Source organism: Capra hircus, chromosome 13, assembly GCF_001704415.2.
Source record: "Capra hircus breed San Clemente chromosome 13, ASM170441v1, whole genome shotgun sequence".
NCBI lineage: Eukaryota > Metazoa > Chordata > Mammalia > Artiodactyla > Bovidae > Capra > Capra hircus.
In genome coordinates this window covers 42423938-42447114 of record NC_030820.1, presented here as the reverse complement: position 1 = coordinate 42447114, position 23177 = coordinate 42423938, and the positions used below count along the sequence as shown (strand labels likewise).

Genomic DNA, 23177 nt, shown 5'->3' with positions numbered 1-23177 from the left:
TCCTGCCCCCCAGCACCAGCTCTCCCATCAGTTCTCGTGTCCTGACCCTTGGGGCTAGTTAAGGGCCATCTTTCCTCCAGTGCTTCCGAGGTGGCCCACGCAGCGTTTATCACATGGTGTGGCCATTGCCGGTTTACCTCCCTGCTGCTACAGACTGACGTGTGTCCACCAAAAACCCAAGTGTCAGCTCCTAGCCCGCAAGGGGACTGTGTTGGGAGGTGGGCTCCCTGGGAGGCAATGAGGTCTTGAGGGTGGAAGCCCCAGGACGGGATTAGCGTCCTTATAAAGGGACCCTAGAGAGCCCCCCGACCCTCCTCCAGGTGAAGACACAGCCAGAATATGCTGTCTATGAACCAGGAAGAGAATTCTCACCGGACACTGAACCTGCTGATCCCCTGATCGAGGACATCCAGCCTCCAGAGCTGGGAGAAATGAACGTCTCTTGTTTATAAGCCACTGGCCTGTGGTGTTGTGTTACAGTAGTTGGAATGAATGGTCCCCCAGACTAAACTTGAAGCCCAGTCTGTGTTTACTTCGCATGTGTTGCCTGGACACAGAGGGGGTAGGGTGGGGAGGGGGTACTCAGCACAGACCCCGAAGAGTCCTGGTGAAGAGCCTATGCCCTTGGGGCGTCCCAGCCCCTAAACAGTTCCTTGGGGATCCTGACTCTTTCCTCTCTGAAACCCTTGCGTGACAGCAGTCACATTCCTGTGCTTTCTCTGTACCTCTGTCCCCAGAGTCGGGCCCCCAAACCTATCCTCCCCACCTGGGATGTTTCTGTAAAGGAACAAGGAGGCCCTGAAGGGGCAGCCCCCAACAGCAGGAAGGCTGGGCATCACCATCCTGTGACCCCACAGACCAAGGCTGGCGCTGGGAGGAGAGGACACAGGCATTTCAGGAGAGCACACAGGGATTACCAGAACCTCAGTGCAACGACCACCAGAGGCAGCAGCCCAGAGCTCACCAAAGAGAGGGGGCTTTGGGGAGATATGAGCTCTTACTGCGTCTTCTTTTGGGCCATTTGTGTTGTGTATAAAATGGGTGTGATTCCTGCTGTATTAGGCCAAGAAACTACCATCTGCTGTAAGAAGCAGTCCCAGGCCTCGGGGACTAAATGCAGTGAAGCTAGCCCTTCTCACTGAAGCAAAGCCGTGTGGTCCTCCACCTGACCTGCCGCCCTAACCGGCAGACTTGGGGAGAGAGGAGGGCAGAGAGTTGCCTGAGGCCTGGGGGCCAGCCTGGAAGAGGCGTCCATCTCTTCAGCTACATCCCCCATCTAGGACCAGAGGGAAGAGAGGCAGGACATATAGACCACAAAATGGTCTGGAAAACACCCATACTGCTTCTGTGTCATCTCCTTGGAAGAGCTGTGTTTATTAGAACCACACCAAAAGGCACGGAACAGCATCCTGGCCCGTGTGTGGTTGATGTCAACATAATAAATTTCCTTCTTCTGTTGCCTTTGGTGGCTGGTTGGGGCTGCAAGTTTTCTAGAATGATCTCTGTATATAAAGAGCCCTAGGTCTTTTTCCAAGCCACCACTAATGAGACTTTTGGGGGCACTAGCCAATCATCAGAGGCCCAGGGGTGTCCGGGTGGGGAGCAGGGGCTCACCCAGATTTTCCAGAACATTTGGAAAGCTGTGCACTGACGTCCATGCCAATGTGTGCCCCGCAATGCCTCCACATTCATATCCATCAGCCACAGACACACATCTGTCCTGCTCCAGAAGGAAATGGAGATTCGGGTGACTGGATCTTGAATTTCCTCAGCACAAATAAAAGAGGCTTAAGGAGTCTGTCTGTGTGGATAAAGCCAAGGAATGAGGTGTCTCTGGCTGGGACGGCGTGACTCAGGGTGGAGTCAGCTGAGTCCCCATGTGTGGGGAGGCAGGCGGGATGAGAATGAGACTCTTTCCTGACCTCCCCCTTCATCACTTCCTGCCCTCACCCGTGGCTTGCTGATGGACTGGGGGAGGGGACAGAGGGGGCTGCTGGCCGATAACCCTGTGTCTTTGGGGCAGAGACAAGCTGCTGGTGAGGATGCTGGGTTACAAGGACTCCGACCTGCCTCCAGGAAGCAAACGGAGCTCAGCATCAGCAGACCACCAGCTGCATGAAAAGAGAAGCCACATGACTCGGTTGGGGCGGGGCCGGCAGGGGTCGTACCCCTGCCATGGCCCGCGGTTCATCATCTCTGAGAGTCTTCCAGCCAGGCTGGGGGACCTTTTTTTGTGAGATTCCCTGGAGATGCTCCCACGTCTTGGTTTGGGTCATCCCACTGCTATTGGTTACGGCAATGTCAGACTCCAGCTGTCAAGTGATGGCTGACCCCCTCAGGCAGCCGACCTCCTTCCTGCAGCCCCCACTCCCTGGGGACACACCACCCGCTCCTCCCCGGGTCCCTAGGCCTCTCAGTGGCTGCACCCATAGGGGCTCTGAACCCCTCAGTCTCCTTCCTCCCACACCTGCTGTTCACTCTCGGTCCCCTCCAGGAGAGGGGTGGGGAAAACAGTGCCCTGAGAATCTGTCCTCCTTTGGTATGATGGCTTTCCCTTTGTCTCATGGGGGTTCAGAGAGTGAGGTGTGTCCACGATCTTCTACCTAAGAGGCAGAACCTGAGTGCCAGGGGTGGGGAAAACTCATTTCCTGCAGGCCGTCTTCCTTTCGCGTCTCCAGAAAAGCCGCAGAATGCAAACACACACACATTCAAAGTTAATCTGGACCAAACCGTCCAGGATGCTAGCACAGAAGCTGGGGACGTGCCAGCAGACTTCTCACCTAGCTCAGGGCACCACCTCCCGACTTACTGTGGTGGTCACTGCACCTGGCTCTGGTTCCGGCCTGCGGCCAGTTCTTTCAGAGGCTGGAGTCCATAACCATGTGACGGGCCCTCCTCCAGCCTTTCCTCCCCTCCTCCTCCCACATCCATGCTCTGCCTCCTTTTAAGACTCATGTTTCATCCTAAACCAGATTTCTCTTTTCTCTTTCATTTTGTTGACCAGCTGTCACCATGACAACCCTCCCACCCACCCACCTCCTCTCAGGAATGGGCCCACAGGCAGGGGCTTGTCCTTGTCCTGAGTTAGTCAAAGTGAGTCAAATCTCAGCTCCTGCCCAGGATCAGCCAGGAGTGCTCCTTCCTTTATTTCCTTGATGCCAGGAGGACTCCAGCACTGGGGAGCTTAGCTTAGGGCAGGGAACCCTTCCCTGGGGGGCAGGAAATGGGTTATTTGCCTTTGGAGTCAGCTCCTCCAGGGACCAAGTGGGAGCTATTCTGGGTCCCTGCACACCACAGAATCTACAAGGCAATATCATAAGCCATATTAAATATACATTTTAAGTAAATATTTTTAATTTTTTAATATTTATTTTTATTTATTTGTGCCAGGTTGCAGCATGTGGGATCTTAGTTCCTTATCAGGGATCAAATCCTGGGTCCCTTCACTGGGAGTGCAGTCTTAGCCACTGAACCACAAAGGAAGTCCCCATAAATTCATATAATTTTAAATATACACGCACATACACACACTCCCTGGTGGCTCAGCGGTAACGAATCTGCCAAAGTAGGAGACATGGGTTCAAGCCCTGGGTCAGGAAGATCCCCTGGAGAATGGAATGGCAAACCCCTACAGTATTCTTGCCTTGGAAATCCCATGGCAGAGGAGCCTGGTGGGTTACAGTCCATGCGGTTGCACAGTCAGACACGACTGAACAACAACACACACAATACATTTGATAATAACTATTTGGAAGTTTGTCTCACACGTATGATCAGAAACTGCTTTGCTGGGTGACTGCTCAAAAATCAAGCCAGCCATAAATCCACAAAAGATGGGCAAGAATGAAAACCCTCTCACAAACCTTGCTGTAACCTGTGGGAAGCAAGCATTCTGTGCACATTTGATGTCTCAAGATATTTTCAGCATGTTTACGAGGCCAAAACATTCAGAAGGTGTAGATGTAAATAAATTTTGTTAAAGTAACCATCCATGAATGTTTGCTTAGTGCTAAGGGGGTAACATTCCCTTGCTCAAGACTTGTATTCCTCCAAGATTGTATTCCTCCAAGACTGTATTCCTCCAAGCTGATTCTTCAAAGAATCAGCTAATTAAGTAATACTGACATTTTTCATGGCGATTGAAGGGAGTAACCCTCCTTTTCCGATCCGGTGTGCATTTTGTTTGGTTTGGCGATAGGAAGACTATCACATGAATTTTATTAATTTATGGCCATTTATTGAACCTAAACAGAAAAGCCACACCTGGCTGTGGGTGTAGTAGGTGCAGTCTCTCCAACAGATGAGGTCATACCTAATGTCCCTCACCAGGAAAAAGGAGGTAGGTGGCTCAGACCGAAAATGATCAAGGGAGCGGAGATCTAAAGTGATCTTTAAAGCTTGATCCAGTGGTGACTTCACAGGGGTATCCACATGTAAAATTTCATCAACCTGTGTAACTGTGGACATGTCACACCACATCACATCCCTGTAGAAAAACAGAATAAGTGCTCAGAGGGCAAACTGAGAGCATCTCAGTTCTCTTGGCTTCGACCACAGAGGTGCCAAAATATCACCCCCACCCCTGACCTGTGGAAGAGGCTAGAAGGGAGGAGAAAGGGCCCAGACCGCACACCTGCAAAGTGTCAAAAACCTCTGAGGAGGTGCACAGGGAAATGCATGTGTAAGTAAGTGGACATAGGCTAGGGAAAAGCAGATATAGGCTGGCTTCTCTCGGACTTTGTCAGCTGATTTGTTTTATGTGTTTTGGATTCTCTCCATGTATGTCCTTTATTGCTCACTTGGTATCAGACAAAGTGCTGCAAGTATTGATAAGGTTACTAATAGATTTTAGCAAGTAGGAGAATTCACAAATACAGAATCATGTGTCATGAGGACTCACTGTACTGATTAGGTAGAACTAGTGGTAAAGAACCCACCTGCCAAGACACAAGAGACAAAGGTTCAAGCCCTAGGTTAGGAAGACTTCCTGGAGTAAGAAATAGCAACCCACTCCAGTATTGTTGCTTGGAGAATGCCATGGACAGAGGAGCCTGTCAGGCTACTGTCAATGGGGTCACAAAGAGTTGGATACAACTGAGCAACTGAGCACAGCACACAAGAGGAACTAAGGGGAAAAACTATTGTCTATAACAGTGGTTACCCAAGTTTACTCCAGTTAGAATCTCCTGGGGATCTTTAAAACCCTTAATGAACAGACCACACTTCCAGCCAAATAATTAAGAATCTCTGGGGTGGAAGCCAGGCATCAGTCTTTGCAGTGTTATTGTTTCAGTTTCCCCAGGTAATGACAATGCTCAGCTATGGTTGAAAGCCTGTGATCTTTGCTTGACCAAAATTTATTGGGCATGGCCCATGGAGGGCTAGGATGGTGCTAATGGCAGCTACAATTAGAAGAGTAAGTCCCAAATGGCTGTCAGATCACCCTGTGTTTGTGATCTATTGCTCTATAACAGATTGCCCTAAGGCTTAGCAGCCTGAAAGGACATTTACTATCTCACAGTTTCTGTGGGTCAGGAATACGGATGTGGCTAAGCTGGGTCCTCCGTGCTCAGGGCCTCTCACAAGGCTGGAAATGGGTGTCAGATAGGGCTACGGTTCCTTGTGAAGACTCAGCTGGTGGGGGATCAAACTCTAAGCTCAGCTCAGCATTGTTAGGCAGGGAGCAGCTCTTCATGAGTGGGTGGACCAGGAGGCCCCATTTCTCATTGACTGGTTGTTCTTTGCTGTGGGGGCCTTGAGCTCTGCCTTGCAGATATCTGTGCACACAGAATATATTCAGTCAGCCCTGGGGTTGATCAGTTGGCTGGTTGGTTAAATGAAGTAATAAATGTCATCTCAGAAATCTACCTTCCCCAAGTGCCTTCTCCAGAAGCCTCAAAGCCTGATGTTTCCACTGTCAAGATCGCCAGTTCAAAGTTTGATGGAAATATAAGTATTTCAACAGGATTACAGATCATTTTGGCAGGGAAGGCAGAGCCTGTTAACAGCTCATGGTTACCCAGAACCCCTTTCTCTAGTCCTTCATCACTTCCATCCAAGGCCAGGCACACGGTGTGTGTGCTCTGATGAGAAAGAGGGAAGAAGTCAGGGAAGGTCTGAAGCAGAGCTTCCAAAAGAGCTCCAGAAAACCTGTTGAGAGGCTGACTGCCCCTCCAATGAGCGTGTTTATTCATTTTTGAAATGATAGTTATCTGCTGAAACGGGACGTCTGATCCGTAATGTGTAACCATGATCACATGTCTTCGGTGTGAGCTGGACTCCTAGAATGGAAACAAGTATCCTTAAGCCCCTTTCATCCGGGGTTGGATCTGTTCCATGTGTCTGTGGACTTACTTGCCTTTGTCACCAGGTGACAACCCCATTCTGCAGTTCCTACTCTCTGTGTGAACAGGGGAGAAGACTTTGACGCTCTGGCCTCTGTCTGACCTGGGGTTGGGGCATGGGGCATCTCAATTCTACCAGCTGTGTCATCTGGACAAGCTACTCAACCTCTCTGGATGACAGGGCAAAGGCTCAGCAGGTGAAGGGCTTGCACGGAGCTCATCGCTCTGTGATAAAGTTCTATTTGCCAATAAGGACATGGCTCACTCATCACCCGTTTACCCAAATACACGATCGCGCCTGCAGTGGTGTGTAGGGACATGCACCCTCCCACATGGACACTGCCCAGACCCATGTCTTTGGGGAACCCATGCTCCTGAGTCACAGCTCTGTTCTCGGGACCTCTGGGGACATGGGTTGTGCCGCCGTCACTCCTCAGGTGGCCAGGCTGGAAGGAAGAATTCTCGCAGCAAGAATCGTCCAACAAGTATTTATTGAGCACTTAGTGTGTGCCATGTGTGGGATTGACGATCTTCTTCAGGTAGATGGGGACAAAGTCAGGAAGCCAAATTTACTGAAGCAAGATTTCCTTTTTATAAATGTGATATCTATTCACACAACGTATTGAAAGCTTGCTCTGTCTGGGATTTTGAAAGCAGAGGGAGAAGAAATCCAGCCATGGGTATGACTAGGGCTGAGTTCCCACCAGCTCCTGCCCACACACCTGTGGGGTGGGCACGAATGCTCACACCTGCTCACACCTGTGGAGGTGGGCACACCTGCTCACACCTGGGGTCCAGGGGTAGGGGGAGGAGACCTTGCAACAGGAGACAGTAGATTCTGAGGGGGCAGGAGAGTGACCACAGAGCCGGAAGGGGTCCCGTCTGCTTGTCCCCTTCCTCCTGCCTCTGGCAGCGGACTTGGTAATGACAGGGCTTCCCTATGGCCTCCCCAGGGGAAGGACTCACTCCCACTGAATTACTGCCAAGCAGCCTCAGCCTCGTCCTGGCAGGAGATTCGAAGTGTGTGCAGGGCCCCCAGTGCTCCCAGGCCCAAGGGGCCGTGTTCACCCTCTCCCCATTCTGTCCCAGCCACCTTTGCACTTTGCAGGCCTCTGAACAGGCAGGTGACCACCTTCCCTGGCTGAGCCAGGCCCAGAGAGACCAGGATTCAGAGCCACAAGCTCTTGGCAGCCCTGACCCGGGGGAGGGTGGCTCTGGGCTTCCCTGAGGAGAAGGAACCGAGCCCGCACCCCAGGCTTCCCCAGCCTCCCCCTGGTGACCTTGACCGCACCCGCCAGCATTACAGCATGAGGAACCCAAAGTTCACAGAGATTAAACACAAGCGGATGACAGGCTTCTGAGTCACTCAGAGACCTTACAAACATGGTTTCAACAAGGGCAGAGCCCAAGGCCAGGCCCCTGACGAAAATCAGATGGAGGGAGAAAGAAACCCTGTGACTTGCAAGAGGCTGGTTTAAAAGCCAAAGAATAAAGTGAGAGTCCCTAGGACAGCCAGGAGATCAAATTAGCCCATCCTAAAGGGAATCAATCCTGAATATTCATTGGAAGGACTGATGCTGAAGCTGAAGCTCCCATACTTTGGCCACCTGATGCAAAGAACTGACTCATTTGAAAAGACCCTGATGCTGGAAAAGATTGAGAGCAGGAGGAGAAGAGGATGACAGAGGACAGGATGGTTGGGTGGCATCATCAACTTGATGGACGTGAGTTTGAGCAAGCTCCAGGAGTTGGTGATGGACAGGGAAGCCTGGTATGCGGCAGTCCATGGGGTTGCAAAGAGTCAGGCACAACCGAGCGACTGAACAACAACAAACTGGGGCTTACAACACTGCCCCAGGGCCCTGGAACTCACTGCATCTGAGACGTTTCCACATGCGGCAGGGACTTTCCAGAGGCCAGCAGGGGAGGGAGAGGGCTTGGATGCCGGTGGAATACATCCGTGTATATTTAAGTCAGTGCGATCAGGTCTTCTGGTTGGAAAGATGGGGCACTGTTGAGTGATCATTCGACCTGTCAGGACCTGCGCCAAGTGCTCACAGGGGCCCTGGGAGATGGTGTGGTTGGGGACCCAGGGGCTCCTGGAGACTGGCTCTGGGTGGTACAGAGGCCGTTAATGGCCCCCAGAAGCACATCTGGCCTCCACTGGGCCTCGGAGGCCCGGCCACTGCATCTCTTCCAGAACATCCCACGTCTGGACTTACTGCAGCCCCTGATCTGCACCGCTCAGCCCAGGTCATCATCCTCCTGCTCCTCCCAGCTCCAAGGCCCACCCAGAGGAGGCCACGGACAAAACGCAGCTGCTCCCTTGGGAGTAGGCAGCACACGGCATCCCCAGGCCTGACAAATCCACCAGAGCTTCATGCTCTCGTGTTATCTAACGAGGACAATTCCTGGCTGCCCACGCCTCTGCAGAGGGGGAGCCAACGGATAGGAGGCTGGCCCAAGGCCACACCGCTGGTTAAGTTCTTGCCCATCACACCCCCTGTGTCTCCCACCAGGAGGACCACCTGCTTAATGACTGACACCATCTTGGGTCCAAAGTGTGTGGAGAGCAAGGCCAGCGACCAGCTCGCCAGCCCCTGCCATTCCATAGACTGTTGTAAACGTCCTGTGGCCATAAGGACAGTGGTTCGTAGACTCTCAAGCACTCTCCAGTCACACAGCCAACCAGGTGGATTCCTCGTTCCAGGTGTCATCCCACGTGTCCCTGGCTGCAGGTGGGTGATTCACCATCCCTGCCACCCACACCTGCCTCCTGCACAGCACCGACCACTGCAGGCCACCCTGGGCTGCCCCTGCTCCTGAAAAGCCTTCTCTGACCCTCCACTTCCACTTCCAAGTGACTCCTCTGATCAGGTTATCATAAGAATGACAAAGTCAACCCAAACAGTATTGCAAAATCAAGGGATTAGAAATGAGTCTACAGGGTGATGGGAACAAAGCAGAGGGCACCTAAAGAACTGAGCCATGGGGATTTCCCTAGCAGTCCAGTGGTTAGGACTCCATGCGTCTGCTGCAGTGGGCAGAAGTTCAATCCCTGGTGGGAGAACTAAGATTCTACACTCCATGAGGCACGACCACACACAAAAAGAAAGAAGTGAGCCCTAGTTTAAGCCTGTGCTCAGGCAAAGGGCTCTGTGAGTACCTAGACGTACAGGGTTTTCCTCTCCCGAAAGGAAAAAGAGCTGGAGCTGGAAGACATGAAGGCTGCCTCCTGAGATACAGCTGCTGGGGATGGGTGGAGGGGCCTGCAGAGCAGAGAAGGGCCATGTCTTTCAAGATCTTCAAAGAGCAAAGCCCCTCTGTTTTCCCAGGGAGGACACTCTTCAGGAGTCCTCGGGGGTGTCCTACCAATCGTTGACCTGAGTCAGATGCCGTTGGGACAGACCCTCTGGAGGGCAAGGTGCTGAGGTTGCAAAGTAAACCTGAGCAGGTGGTCACCATCAGCCCCTCCCGAGGCCTCATTCTCATCTGATGTTTAATTTATGTGTTACTGTTTCAGTCTTTTGATGCTAATATTCTCATACCTGGGAAAGGGGCGGGGGGAAGTCCCACCAGAGGGACTGCCCAGGTGATCTAGTGGTTAAGAATCTGCCTGCCAGTGCAGAGAACATGGTTCGATCTCTGATCCAGGAAGCTCACACATGGCACGGAGCAACTAAGCCCGTGTGCCTCAACTACTGAGCCTGCAAGCCGCAACTGCTGAAGCAGCAAGTGCTCCAGAGCCTGTGTTCCACAACAAGAGAAGCCACAGCAATGAGAAGCCCAAGCACAACTAGAGAGTAACCCCCGCTCACTACAACTAGAGAAAGCCCACACGCAGCAACCAAGACCCAGTGCAGCCAAAAATTAATTAATTAATTTTTTTTAAAAAAAGAGCCCCAGCAGAGGAGGAAAGCAGGGCCTGATGGGACTGAAGACAGCCAAGCAGGAGGGAGGATGTGGACAAAAGAAAGGGCTCCGCAAGGCCAGGTGGACCCCTGATACGCAGACACTCAGGGACACCTGTCAGTGGGATGCAGCCGGGCACTGTGCGGGGTGCTGACCGTCAGGAGCAGGCCAAGGGACCCAGCGTTGACGTTTGGGATGGTCGCCTCTAAACAGCAGACCTGGCCTGACCCTTGGCCCTCCACCTCCACTCCTTGACCTCTGGAGGCCAGGGCCCACTCTTTTCTGCACCCGAGGTTGCCCAGGCAACGACTGCTGCTGACCCCTGGCCTTCCAAAGCCCCAGGGCTGTAATCTGAATCTCAGGCAGGCTTGTTCCACTCTGCTGGCTTTGAAGAGAGAATGCTGCAGCTCTGGTTTCAGAACCTGCCCGGAGGACACCCCTCAAGTGAGGGAACAGGACCTGGGAGGGAAGGCGAAGAGGGAGACAGCTGGGAGAGGAGTCCCCTGGGGCAGGGCATGAGGTGAGGACCTTCCCGAGTTCCGCCTTTGGATTCGTGAACAGAAGGGTGCACAGGGGCCCATCTGTGGTCAAAGACTCTTGGGCCCAGCCTGTCTTCCTTCGCTGTCTTTATCAGAGACTGGAATAAAATCACGCTGCTCAGATCCACAGAGGACAGTGAGCAGCAAGGCAGGGCTAACAGGCTTCAGAGAACTGAACTGGTAAAGAAGGCTTTCTTACAGTAGAGTTATGGGCCGAAACCAGTCATCCTAAGCGATAACTTATGGGGGGAGTCTGGGGGCTGTCCAGAAACTGTCTGGAGGGTTCTGATCGCTTGCAAACCCCGTGTGAGCAGGTAGGAAAAGGACACCTTGGAAAGCAGAGGTGACCAGAGCACGCCTGTGTGCGTGCCCATCACCCCCTGCCCATGCTGCCTAGAAGCTGGGACTCCCCCTGGTATTGTGTGCAGATCTCGGAAGTTAAGGTGACTAATGCGATGTGAATGCAGTCCCCAGTGTTGTGTTTAGAATGGAAATAATTGTGCAACCCAGGAACTGTTGAATGGTGTGGTTAAACTAGCTGGGTTGGGACATTCACTCTAACATTTATAAGCTGTGTGTCCTTGAGGAAGTTATTCACCTCTCTGTGTGGCAGTGGTCTCATCCACATGATGGCGGTAACAATCCTAGGAATTCAGTGCAGTTTGAGCCAGTCACTCCAGAGGAAGTGCCTGGTAGTTGTCTCTAAGTCGTTGCTGCTGGTGGTGGTGACTCAGCTGCCCCATGCTATTAAAGCGTTGACGAGTTGCGTCTGCCTGGAGGGCCCTAGACTCTGAGTGCTTGGCCAGCCTCAAACCCTGGTTGCCCCTGATGCCGTCAGGCTGTGCCTGGTCCCTCCTGATAGCAGTGAGGTGGACACCCAGGTAGCCCCTGGGAACGAGTCAGTGAGAGAAACCAGTGACTCCTCTCCCCAAGACATCTTAAGGTTGTGAGCCCCCAGCCCACGATGTTGCCCTTGGTGAGACCCACTGACAAGAGGGCTGTCCCTCCTGTGGCTAGTCCACAGGGACAGTGGGTGTCAGGAAATCCCATTTTCCACACACAGCCACAGCCAACCTGTGCTGGAGTGGAGGGAAGCTGGCTTTCTCTCTCTCTCCTTTCTCTAGCCAGCAGGGCTGTCCCCTTCCCACAGCATCTCGGGAGGACGGGAGGGGATTAGAGCTGGTGCGGATGGAACATTACATTTGCTTGTCCACTCCCTAGGTCTCTCCCAGTCCCTGGAAGACTCGCCTGTAATCCGCCCACACCCTGCCTCCATCATTCTCCAAGGCCTGAACCCAGTCACACCTCACATGGGATTCGAACCCAACCGAAACTCAGAGTGGGTCCTGAACCCCTGGGCTGGGACTCCAACCCACCATCTTTTCATTGAGATCACACACCCGTCTCGAGACTTAATGACACTCAGGTTCTTTATGTCTCGGTGTAGAAAGAACTGATCGAGAGGCTGATAGGTAAGAATCAGATTTGCTGAGAGAGACACATACTCCGCAGACAGAGCGTGGGCTGTCTCAGAGGGTGAGAGGCCCTGAGATATGGGGTGGACAACTTTTACGGGCTGGGTAATGTCATAAGCTAATGAGGGGGAGGATGACTCCAACTAACTGGGGGAAGAGGTATGGATTTCCAGGCATTGGGCCATAGCCCACTTTTTGGCCTTTTGTGGGTGGCCTGGGATAGGTCCTGGTGTCCATGGGTATGAGGGCAGTCGTTAATGTGCAAATATGTTACAGTGAGCATGTAAAAAGGAGCCATGTCCAGAAGGTGAACCTTCTGCCCTCTTGGGCCTAACCAGTTCTAACCAGTCTCTGTCATGAACTCAACAGCTGTGTAATTCTTTTGAAGTTTGTACCTGGCCTTCTTCCCTCCTGTCTCATTGGTGTTGATTTCGGGAGCCATCACTTGTGAAAGAAGTAAGCGGTTTACACAATGCCTTTCGAGGATGTAGGCCTCTGTCCCCAAGGCCGGCTTCTAGGCCGGGAGGCCATGTCTCTAAACACTTATCACAAGGTTTAATCCCCAGGTCTATAAGATCTCCTGGAGGAGGAAATGGCAACCCACTCCAGTATTCTTGCCTGGAGAATCCCATGGACAGAGGAACCTGGCAGGCTGCAGTCCCTGGGACTGCGAGAGTCGGACATGACTGAGCAACTAAGCACACACTCACGTTCCCTGTCTGGGAACCACCTTCCTGCCCACAGGCCTCTCCAGAAACCCAGGCCAGATTCAAAGCAGCTGAAACTAGGCTCTGTCTTAAAGCCAGAACTCCGTCTGTTCGTCGTGGCCTCCTATGCTGTTTATTCAGTAACAGGTTATTTATTTTGCCAACACTGAGTGTGGGATGTGGGCGCCCTTCTAAGGGCTTTGCTGACGTCACTCCATGAACCTTCACAACAGCTCCGGAATGTAGATGCCCAGTCTTCATCCCCATGTGCTGGGGCGGGTGAGGGGGACCTCAGCCCGGAGCAGTCCCCCATACGTCCCAGGTGCACAGACAGTGAGCAGCCGGGTCAGGATTCAGACCAGGGTCATGAACTCCAGGGTCCCTGGCCTCGCACTGTCTCATGGCACAACATGCCACATGGGTCTGCACTGTCCACAAGTAGCCTGGGATCTTCTAGAAGCAGAGACAGGGTCTTCATCAAAGGATCATACAGTGAAGGCACCCAGAGATGACCTGTGATGACTCAGAAGTGACTTTTACTGGAGGGTTTCCCATCCACCCACCTACCCATGAGCAACATCAGCCCAGGAAGCCAGGGAAGTAACCCCTCCCACAGGAGCTGCCCAAGTGCCCTGGCGGGTGAGGATGGGAGCAGGGAGGAGGCCCCTGGCTGACCCCTCAGAGACCTGTAGCTACTGCACCCCCTCCGGCTCCCCCAAGGGGAAGATGGCATCTTCTCTTCCATTGTTCTCTGAGGAAGTCTGGCAGCAGCACAGACAGCCTGCCTTCCAGGCCCCGCCTCGCTAGAGCCTCACCCAGCAAGAGTCCCCAGATGCCCTAGAGTTCCCGCTGGACCCTCAGCTCAGGGGCAGCCCTGACCCAGGGACACGCAGCCACAGTCGGACCGAGGGGGACCTGAGGGACCTCGAGAGGGGCCCTAGAGAGGGGGCTGCCTGCACTCCAGGGCACTGAGTGACAGCCCCTTTCAGGCACAGTGGAGACTGGGTAATGGAGGAGTGGGGAGCGGGAGCCAGGAGGCTGGGTGTCCCCAGTGGATTTAGTAAAGGTATTTCGCAGCCGGTTAATAAGGCTGCCAGGACGGCTCCCCCATGACAGTGTGGTGACCTGGGGCACTGGGCTCCAGGAGATGAAGGGGAGGATAGCTCAGGGAAGCTGGGTCAGCCAGCATGGGGGCAGAAGGAAGAAGGAGGGGCACCTGGAGGTGTGACACCAAGGTTCAGGAAACGGCGTTCATGGGATCTCAGGGGCCTTTCACCAGGCTGCAGGCCAGCTGGCCACCTCTGGCTGCTGCAAGGGCTGGGCTGGGGGACAGGGTAGGTTCCTCCACGCAGGCAAGTCTGAGATGTCCCTAGTGAGTGGCCACCGCAAGTCTGTCCTGGGGGGCCGTCACCCCAGCTGCGGGCAGTTCCCACCCAGTAGCTGAAGCCTCTGACTGACCAGACACCTCTGCATCCACCCCACCCCACCCCAGCGCTCTGGGGGCATGGAGGTCCCTTGGCAGAGTTTTCCATGAGAACAATGCAGGTCTGAAGGTTCTTGTGCTTAGCCTGATCCCTGCTGGCCCAGCGCCCACCCTGAGATGCTTTGCGATGACAACTCAGAGTCTACTAACTCCACCGGAAACTGTTACAGGACATCCCAGAGCTTCAGTTGCATAAGACACAGTCTCTGAGCAAACAGAATTATCATCTAGCTGGATAGAATACAGGAGCAAAAGTGTGAATGGTGTTATAGCACAACCAATGGTGAGAACCAAAAAAGCCTCTAGACCATAAAGGCAGGGCTTCCACAGGTGGCTCAGATGGTAAAGAATCTGCCTGCAATGCAGGAGGTGCGGGCTCAATCCCTGGGCTGGGAAGATCCCCTGGAGAAGGGAATGGCAACCCACTCCACTATTCTGGCCTGGAGAATCCCATGGACAGAGGAGCCTTGTGGGCTACAGTCTGTGGGGTCACAAAGAGTCAGACACAGCTGAAGTGACTAAGCACACACGTATGCACGTAGGATAAAAGTGGCTATGAGAGCAGAGGGGACTCCACAGAGCCCAAGTTTGGCCAGGACTGCATGGGATTTTGCTGATGGCCTCTCCATGACTTCTTGTTGCTGTTTAATCACTCAGTCGTGTCTGACTCTCTGCGACACTATGGACTGTAGCCTGCCAGCCTCCTTTGTCCCTGGGATTTCTCAGGCGAGGATACAAGAGCGGGCCGCCGTGACTTAGCAGCCTATTAAACGACACCTTTGTAAGCAGGTCCATGAAGAGCGAGGCTGGTACCTGCACAGGAGGAACAGGGTTGGGCGAGACTGCCGCAGCTTGACACCCTCCTTCTGTGAATGTGACTGGCGGGGGTGCTGCCTGCAGAGACCAAGGATGATGGCAGAAGGAGCCCGAGGGGTGGAAGAAGAAGGCCCCCCACCCAGCAGGCAGACCCCAGCCCTGCACTCACCCTCCAGTGCCCAGTTTCCCTTCGCCCACCCTGTGTGCATCCAGGACGGGCCCGCAGACCCTCTGCAGAGCCGACCCCAGGCTGCTCACAAGCACAACTTTCACTTAAAGTTTGACCTGGTGCCGTGCGTAACCCCACCAACCGTCTGTGCTTTCTTTCCGTACTTCTGTTCATGATCTGAGGGGCAGGGCTCCCTATCTCCAAAACTGGTTCCCAGTCTCCTGCTCATTGTGACTCTGTTTCTCCTCATACTCACTGCTCCCCGCCCCCTTCCCAAAAGATGAAGGAAAAAAAGTAATAAGGTGAAAAAGAGGTGACGTGTGTCTGAGCCATCAAAGCAGGCCGAGAAGGCGGGTGGCATGGCTGGCCATCCTTCTCAAGGGGGAAGGGGGAAGCTGGGGGTGTAAGAGGACTGAGCAGTGACTGAGGTCAAGGTTAAACCCCACTCTCCCCACCCCACCCCAGGCTTAAGGGTCCCTCCAATCCATCACACCCCTGCACCTCCCCCACACAGCTTCCCTCATTAGGGTCCTGACCTTCAGTCTCCCTCATTGGCTTTCAGTCACGTTCAGCAAATTTATCCTGATGCCCTGAAGTCTTTATCTCACAGTTTCTTAGAATTCAGACAGGATGTGAGCAGTGCGGTCCAAACACACTCGCGTTTTGCTTTTATTTCTCAAGGCTTCATATATACATAAAGTACCGACAAACTGCTGGAAAGAAGAGGAAGACACACAACGACCACTCCCAAGTGGCCCCCTTGAAGATTTGGTGGCGGGGAGGTGGACAGACAGAGGGACCTGAAGCCCCAGGTGCCCTGCTGGTGACAGGATCCCAGGTCTGGAGGCAGAATGCACCCCTTGACCTGCGGTCATCAGGGCCCGCACCTGTCCCTGCCTTTCACCCCGCCCCTCAGGAGGCCCCAGGGCAGCTTCCCAGGCCCGGATGTGAGTAACTTTCAAGGCTGGGTCTGGAGGGAGGTCTTTCCGGGTCACGGTCATGCAGAGAGCTGGCCTCCCGACGCGAGCCACTCTAAGCTGGAGGTCTGCACAGGGCAAGCGGGTGACAGGCGTAGCTAAAGGCTTCCTGGGACAATGAGCCGGCCTGCTTTCACCTGTTGTTCTCGGCCGACAGCTGTGGGAGACGAATGAGCCAGGGCTGGGCCAGCGGAGGACGAATGGGAGGCTGACCCGGCCTCTGTGTGCCCAGTGCTCTCACAGAAAGCTACCCACACAGAGCGCTGCCAGTGTGGCCCCTGGAATGTGCCCGAGACCCAGGCTGTGGCCTCTCGGCCGGGGCAGGACCCACAGCTGCCGAGCCCAACACCTCCGTGGCCCACAGCTGTGCTTGTCGCAGGATGTGGCCCAAGTCCCCACTGGGTGAGAAGGTAGCAGTTCCAGGGCTGTGCTTCCATCAGTGTCTGCTCTGGGAGCCCCTCCAGGCCATACCTGCCACAGCTGCCCCTCGACCACCCAAGAGCCAACGCAGTGACCCGTGACCACTGAGGCTTCACAGCCTTTCTCTGCACGCCTTGCCTGCTCATGGTGTCAGGGCCTGACATTCGGAACTCATCCCGTTCTCTGGCATATTCAGCAAACTTCTTCCGGATGCCTTAAAGTCCTCAACTGACAGATTCTCAGAATTCAGACAGGATACTAGCAGTGCAGTTCAAACACAATTGCATTTTGCATTTATTTCTCAAGGCTTCATAGAAAGGAAGCCCCAAGCTAGATCACTAGAAATAACGTGAGTACTAAAATTGGAGCCATACCATAGACAATTAGCCTGACCCCTAAGCAAGCAAAGAAGACACACAAATTCACGAGGCATTCCATGCTTGGTGGAAACTGAACTTACTGTCGTCATGATTTTGCTACACATACATAAAGTCACTACTTGGTACACCTTAAATTTACCCAGTGTTGTGTGTCAATTATAACTCAATAAAGCCAGAAAACAAAAGAGAGAGAGAAGGAGAGGAAGAAAGAGAGGAAAGGAGAAAGGGAGGGAATGCAGGAGGGAGGAAGATGACACAGGTACCACTCTCAAGAGACCTGGTTAGAGATCTGGAGAGCTGAGGGACTTCCCTGGTGATCCAGTGGTTAAGAATTCGCCTTCCCACGCAGGGGGTGTGGGTTCAATCCCTGGTGGAGGAGCTAAGATCCCACATGCCAAAAAAACCCAAAAATATAAAATACAAGTAGTACTGTAACAAATCCAACAAAGACTTTAAAAATGGTCCGCGTTAAAAATAAAATCTTAAAAAAAATAAGATATGGAGAGATGAGCTCACAAATGGACCTGAAATATTATAAGGATAACACAAGAAAGAATAGCGTTCAGGGTGCACAGACATGATGCAGAATTGAACTGAAATTGCTGTGGAAGGGGGGAGAATGCACCCAGGCCAGGCAGATCCCATAAGACCCACTGTTTCGAAGGATGGAGTCATTAAGATCCTATGTGAGTGCTGATTTAAGAGGAGTGTGTAGAATTGCCCAACCCCAACCAAGAGGGAGGGAGAGAGAGGTACTTCTGTCCCTGGGGGTGGCAGGAAACCCATTGTTTCCTGGGGGGAAGGGAGCAGGATGCCCACTCCATCATTCCTAAATTACTGATTAAATAAGTTGAGATTTTTTCTTGAAATAATTCACCTGTGTTTGTGGTTAAAATATAGAAAATACAAATGAACAAGCAGAAGGAAAGGTAAGTCCTGGGTATTCTCACCACTTCATCCCACGAGTCTTTTTCCTCTGCACAAACACAAGTTTGCTAAATTGCACTTTGCTAAAGAAAGCACTGATTCAGGACACATCTGTCCTAGTCTGCGAGTTACTAGGTGTGTTCACAAGGGGCTCACAGATGGTGATTCCTCTTTTTGTGTGCAGAGGGCTACAAAGAGCTCCTCTTTGGAAGTGATGGCCAATATTTGTTACCCATCAACCTGGACAGCTTTGGATAAAGAAATGCAAGCCCTCTACCTGCCAAGTAGGACAGCCTGTTACCACCCTTTTCTGCTTGGTTTTCCATGGTGTCTGTGACATGGTGAGGGGAGCGAGGCTGATTTCAAACTCTTCTAAATAACGTTCCTGCCTCTCACTTAACCTCTTTGGTTCCAGAGTACTGAACCCGCAGGGGTAAGAAAATGTAGGGAAATAGTTGTGTACCCCCAAATGTCACCCCTGACCTCCAGGAAGGGTCTACCATGGGAGAGGCGGCAGGTGGACTAAAAGACACCCACATAGGAGGACTTCCCTGGCAGTCCAACGGTTAAGAATTCGTGCTTCCACGACAGTGGGTTCAGGTTCAGTCCCTAGGCACAGAACTTAGACCCCACATGCCTCACAGTGTGCCAATAAATAAGCAAGTTAAAACACCCACGCGGTACACGACTGAACACACCCAAAGGCTTGCACAACGAATGTAAGGGTTGGAGAGGGACTGAGAAATAGCCTGGTCCTCCCGCGCCCACTTTGACACCACAGAGGAGGAAACTGGAAACCGACTTGCCCAAAAGCCTCTTGCAAAGCCCCCAGAATGTCTGTTTCTGAGCCGTCATGTAGTTTCTTAGCAGTTCTGTGCTTCTGGTTGGGGCACATACCCATCAGACACAGTTTTGGTGGGTCTGCTGTAAATCACTGTAACTCGCCGTCTTCCTCCAAAGAGACAGACTCGCCCAGAGGGAGTCTGTGGCCTTCCCTGGCCCCCAGACCACTCGCTGCACAGGGGCCAGTGATGTAAGTGCTGGTCCCACCAGTGCTGAGACAGGAAGAGAACTCAGGGGCTGTTTCTCTTCTCCAAAAGACCCTCCCAGTGGAGTCGCTGGGGTTTTATAAACCAAGTGTCTTCACAGCTGAAATGAATAACCATGACCTCAGCCATCACACACGCAGCCCCTGCTGCTATGCATTTAGCATCGCAGTCCGGGCATCCTGTAAATAGCCTGTGTCTGGGGAACATGTGGGGGACGAGCCTGCCGTCAGGAAGGGCTCTCGCTGGAGGCCTGAGACAAGCCTGCAAGCCCGACCGTCATCTGTTAGCGATTTCCCGCTCCCATTAAAGCCAGACGCTGGATCCGCTTGCGGCGTCCAGACCATCACCAGGGAATCGTCTTTATTACTTGGACTTGGGTCTTCGAACCACATCAATTATAGACCTTGGTGTTGCCAACGGGGTTACGGGGGAGGGGTGAGAGATGAAATGAGGACAGTCTTGCCGGGAACAGTTCACAGATGTGTGGAGTCGGAATCCTGTGTTCACAGAACACAGGAGGGAAAACAAAAATCTAGATTTTAGGCAAATCAACCCCCTAAATATGATGCCTAATCCACAAAGCTTTGCATCGGGGCATTTAGGCTGCATTCAAACCTAACTTTACGAGGGTCAGGCAACAGAGACCTAGGACCCAAATTTAAGGAGTAATTTCCAGAGTTATGGAAACAATATGCCATTATTATTATTTAAAGCATATGAAAAATAGAGTTGCTATTAACTAGCCTCTTGGAAACTATAAAACACACAGTGGACCAGCCAGAGAAGACACCTGGGCTTCGTCCCGGTTCCTCCATGAACTTCTCCATGGCCTTGGGCACATGACAGGCATGAAGCCTCAGTTTCCTCTTGTCAGATGAAGGGTTTGAATAATCCAAATTTCCCTCCGTCTCTAACTAGAACTCGGATTCTCAGTGCCTTTGGGAGGTATGGAAATAAATCATTGGCAGAAAAATTCACGCCCAATAAGAGAAGTCATCATATAATAGCCATGAGGGCTGCTGAACTGGGGGCCCCAAAGCATATTAGAGAGGAGGGCTGGTACCTTCCACAGTCCAAGACGACAAAATTGCAGCCACAGGAACCTGGGTCTACACTACAAAGCCCTGCGTCCTGGGGCCACTAAAGGCAGGCTCTCCAGCCTCTTGGCAACCATGTCCTAGCTTCCTGGAAACCCTGTCCCCCAGAAGAGGCAAAATTATGCTGAGGGACAAGGGACCCTGGAAAGTGTAGGGAGGTTAGTCTTCAGGGAACTCCCACCCCTCACAGGATGGGCCTGACTTGGTCAAAAGACACCGTAGCTCTCCAGAAGGCTCAATGGCCATAACAGTTCCACTAAATCCTGGAAGAAAAGGGACGTTTGCAACCAGGAACTTGCAGACTGTCTCCTCTTTCGCTCTCTTCCGTTTCCTGAGAGTGACTGATGGTGCCCTGGCAAGGAGGGGCCACAAGGGAAGTCATTTCCTCTCAAAGGTGTTTCACTCACCTCTGATTCAACTCGAGTGAATCTGCTCAGAACCAGACACAACACACCATGGATTTTTCCTGAGCTCTGATCTGTTGTGGTTCTTGACTTGAGCCCCTGTCCTTCCACACTATGTAGCTTGTTCAAGAAGCCAGGATCTGTGGCTGGTGGAACTGAGTGCTAACCCTGCTTCTCTGCCCTGAACCTGCTTGGAAGGCATCTGTCCCATCTCCAGCTTCTGGGCCAGGGGAACAGGAGGATGAGGCTGTCAGATGCAGGGGATCTAGGTCCAGCCACAGTCAGGACCAGGCTCCCCTTGCCCTGAGAACACAGAAGACCAGGGGCCCTTGGCAGTCACCAGCATGGCCTTACAAAGGAGTCCAGCAGCAGCTCTCGCCAGGCTTAACATCCATGGAGGTCACGCTCTAAGAAAAATGCAGAGACTATTTTCCACTTTGTTGCTGTTCAGTCGCTTAGTCATGTCCAACTCTTTGCAACCCCATGGACTGCAGCACACCAGGCTTCCCTGTCCTTCACCATCTCCTGGAGCTTGCCCAAACTCATGTCCATTGAGTCGGTGATGCCATCCAACCATCTCATCCTCTGTCATCCCCTTCTCCCTCCTTCAATCTTTCCCGGCATCAGGGTCTTTTCAAATGAGTCAGTTCTTCACATCAGGTGGCCAAAGTATTAGAAGTTCAGCTTCAGCATCAGTCCTTGCAACGAGTATTCAGGGTATTTCCTTTAGGATGGACTGGTTTGATCTCCTTGCAGTTCAAGGGACTCTCAAGAGTCTTCTCCAACACCACAGTTCAAAAGCATCAATTCTTCGACTAATTGTCCACCAGCCACATTTCTTCCAGACTTACCCCCAAGGCCTGGTGGAGGGACCTTCAGCTGACAGCCTAGAAGAAAAAAATGAGACTTCATACTGCTCCCCTCTTCTGTCTGTCGTGTGCCCAGGGACATATGCATGTGCACACTCATACATGTACAGCAAGTTGGGACAGGCTTTGTCTTAGAGCCGCCCCGTGGTGGGAGAGGAAGGGGCAATTCCACCTGTATCCCATAGAGGATGCTCTCAGCCTGCACGGAGGTGAGCAGCCTCTGCCCATTCACACCTATCCTTCCGTGAATCATCACCAACTCTACAAGATGGACTAACAGCTTGGGCCTGGCAGTCAGCTCCACCAGACCGCAGTGGGTGCTTCCCAGAGGCACTGAGCTCATAGCTGATGCCACTGGAATCAGGTGGGGCAGGTGGTCACCTGAAGGAGGACAGGGGCTGGGGAGGAGCAGGTGTCTCTGCACGTTTGTCTCTGGGGGGCTGAGCACAGGCAGGATGGGGGACCTAGGGGCTGTGCAGAAGCTTCCAGAGACCTCACTGATTCTCACAATCTGTGGATGACCCAGGAGCAGGCTGCTCCATAGATAAAATACCGGGTGTGATATGAGAGAGAGGAGCGGCAGCGGAGGAGAAGGGGGCTAAGGGGGTCACTCCTCAGCCCTGCACTTGGGTCACAGAAGCAGCTGGTGACAGGGAGGTGCATGGTGTCATCCTCATGGGACACACGGAAATGTGAACCCTAGGGGGTTTCTCTTCCTGAATTTTCCCCTCTCCAATTCAGCGTCTGTGTCTCGACACCTCCGGAGTAAAAGCAGCGAGAACGGGAATAACAACATGCACTGAGTACTCCGTGAATGTCGGGCACACTTATTAACTCGCTTAATCCCAAGGTGGTGGCTTCCCTGGTGGCTCAGTGGTATAGAATCTGCCTGCCAATGCAGGAGACATGGGTTCAATTCCTGGGTTGGGAAGATCCCCTGGAGAAGGAAATGGCAACCCACTCCAGTATTCTTACCTGGAGAATCCCAAGGACAGAGGAGCCTGGCGGGCTAGGGTCCAGGGGTGTCACAAAGAGTCAATCATGACTTAACGACTAAACAGCAGCAACAGTCCCAAGGGAGGCACAAGGTCAGTGGGAAGCAGAAATAGCCTCCACATTTCTCTGGCTTTGAGCAAAGGATGGGAAGGAGACAAAGTCTTATAGAAACTTATAGGGAGAAGGATCTGGCCTATAAGGAAGGAACCAAGGAGAGAAAAAGGGAATGAGAGAGAGGATCATGGTTCCTGGGCAGAAGCCAGTGTGGCCTTGAGCCCACAGCCTTGGCTCCTCTGGAGGGGAGGGGGCAGTGGGAATAGGGGCAGACTCCCCTCCTGTCTCACGCCTGAAGTGGAGGCCCAGGGCCAATGGGTCATTGGACTGGACAGTGAACATCTCCACGGCTCTGGTGTAGACTGGGTGTCAGGCCACAGGACTGCCCCCTACAGCTTTTGCACTAGGCAAGACCCTGGGAATATGCCCCAGTCTTTGAATGGAGGAGGGCTTCCCTCCTCAGTGGCTCAGATGTAAAGAGTCCGCCTGCAATGTGGGAGACCCAGGTTCGATCCCTGGGTTGGGATGATCCCCTGGACAAGGGCATGAAATCCCACTT

General features: G+C 52.9%; 1 protein-coding gene across 1 annotated transcript in view; it reads left to right on the top strand.

Moving 5' to 3' along the window:
• LOC106502751 (calmodulin-like protein 3) overlaps nucleotides 1-22371 on the top strand; it is a 53025-nt gene extending 30654 nt beyond the window's left edge. Inside the window, exon 3 of the mRNA XM_013968575.1 lies at nucleotides 22310-22371. Within this exon, the coding sequence (XP_013824029.1) occupies nucleotides 22310-22371 (62 nt within the window). The remainder of the gene's footprint in view (nucleotides 1-22309) is intronic.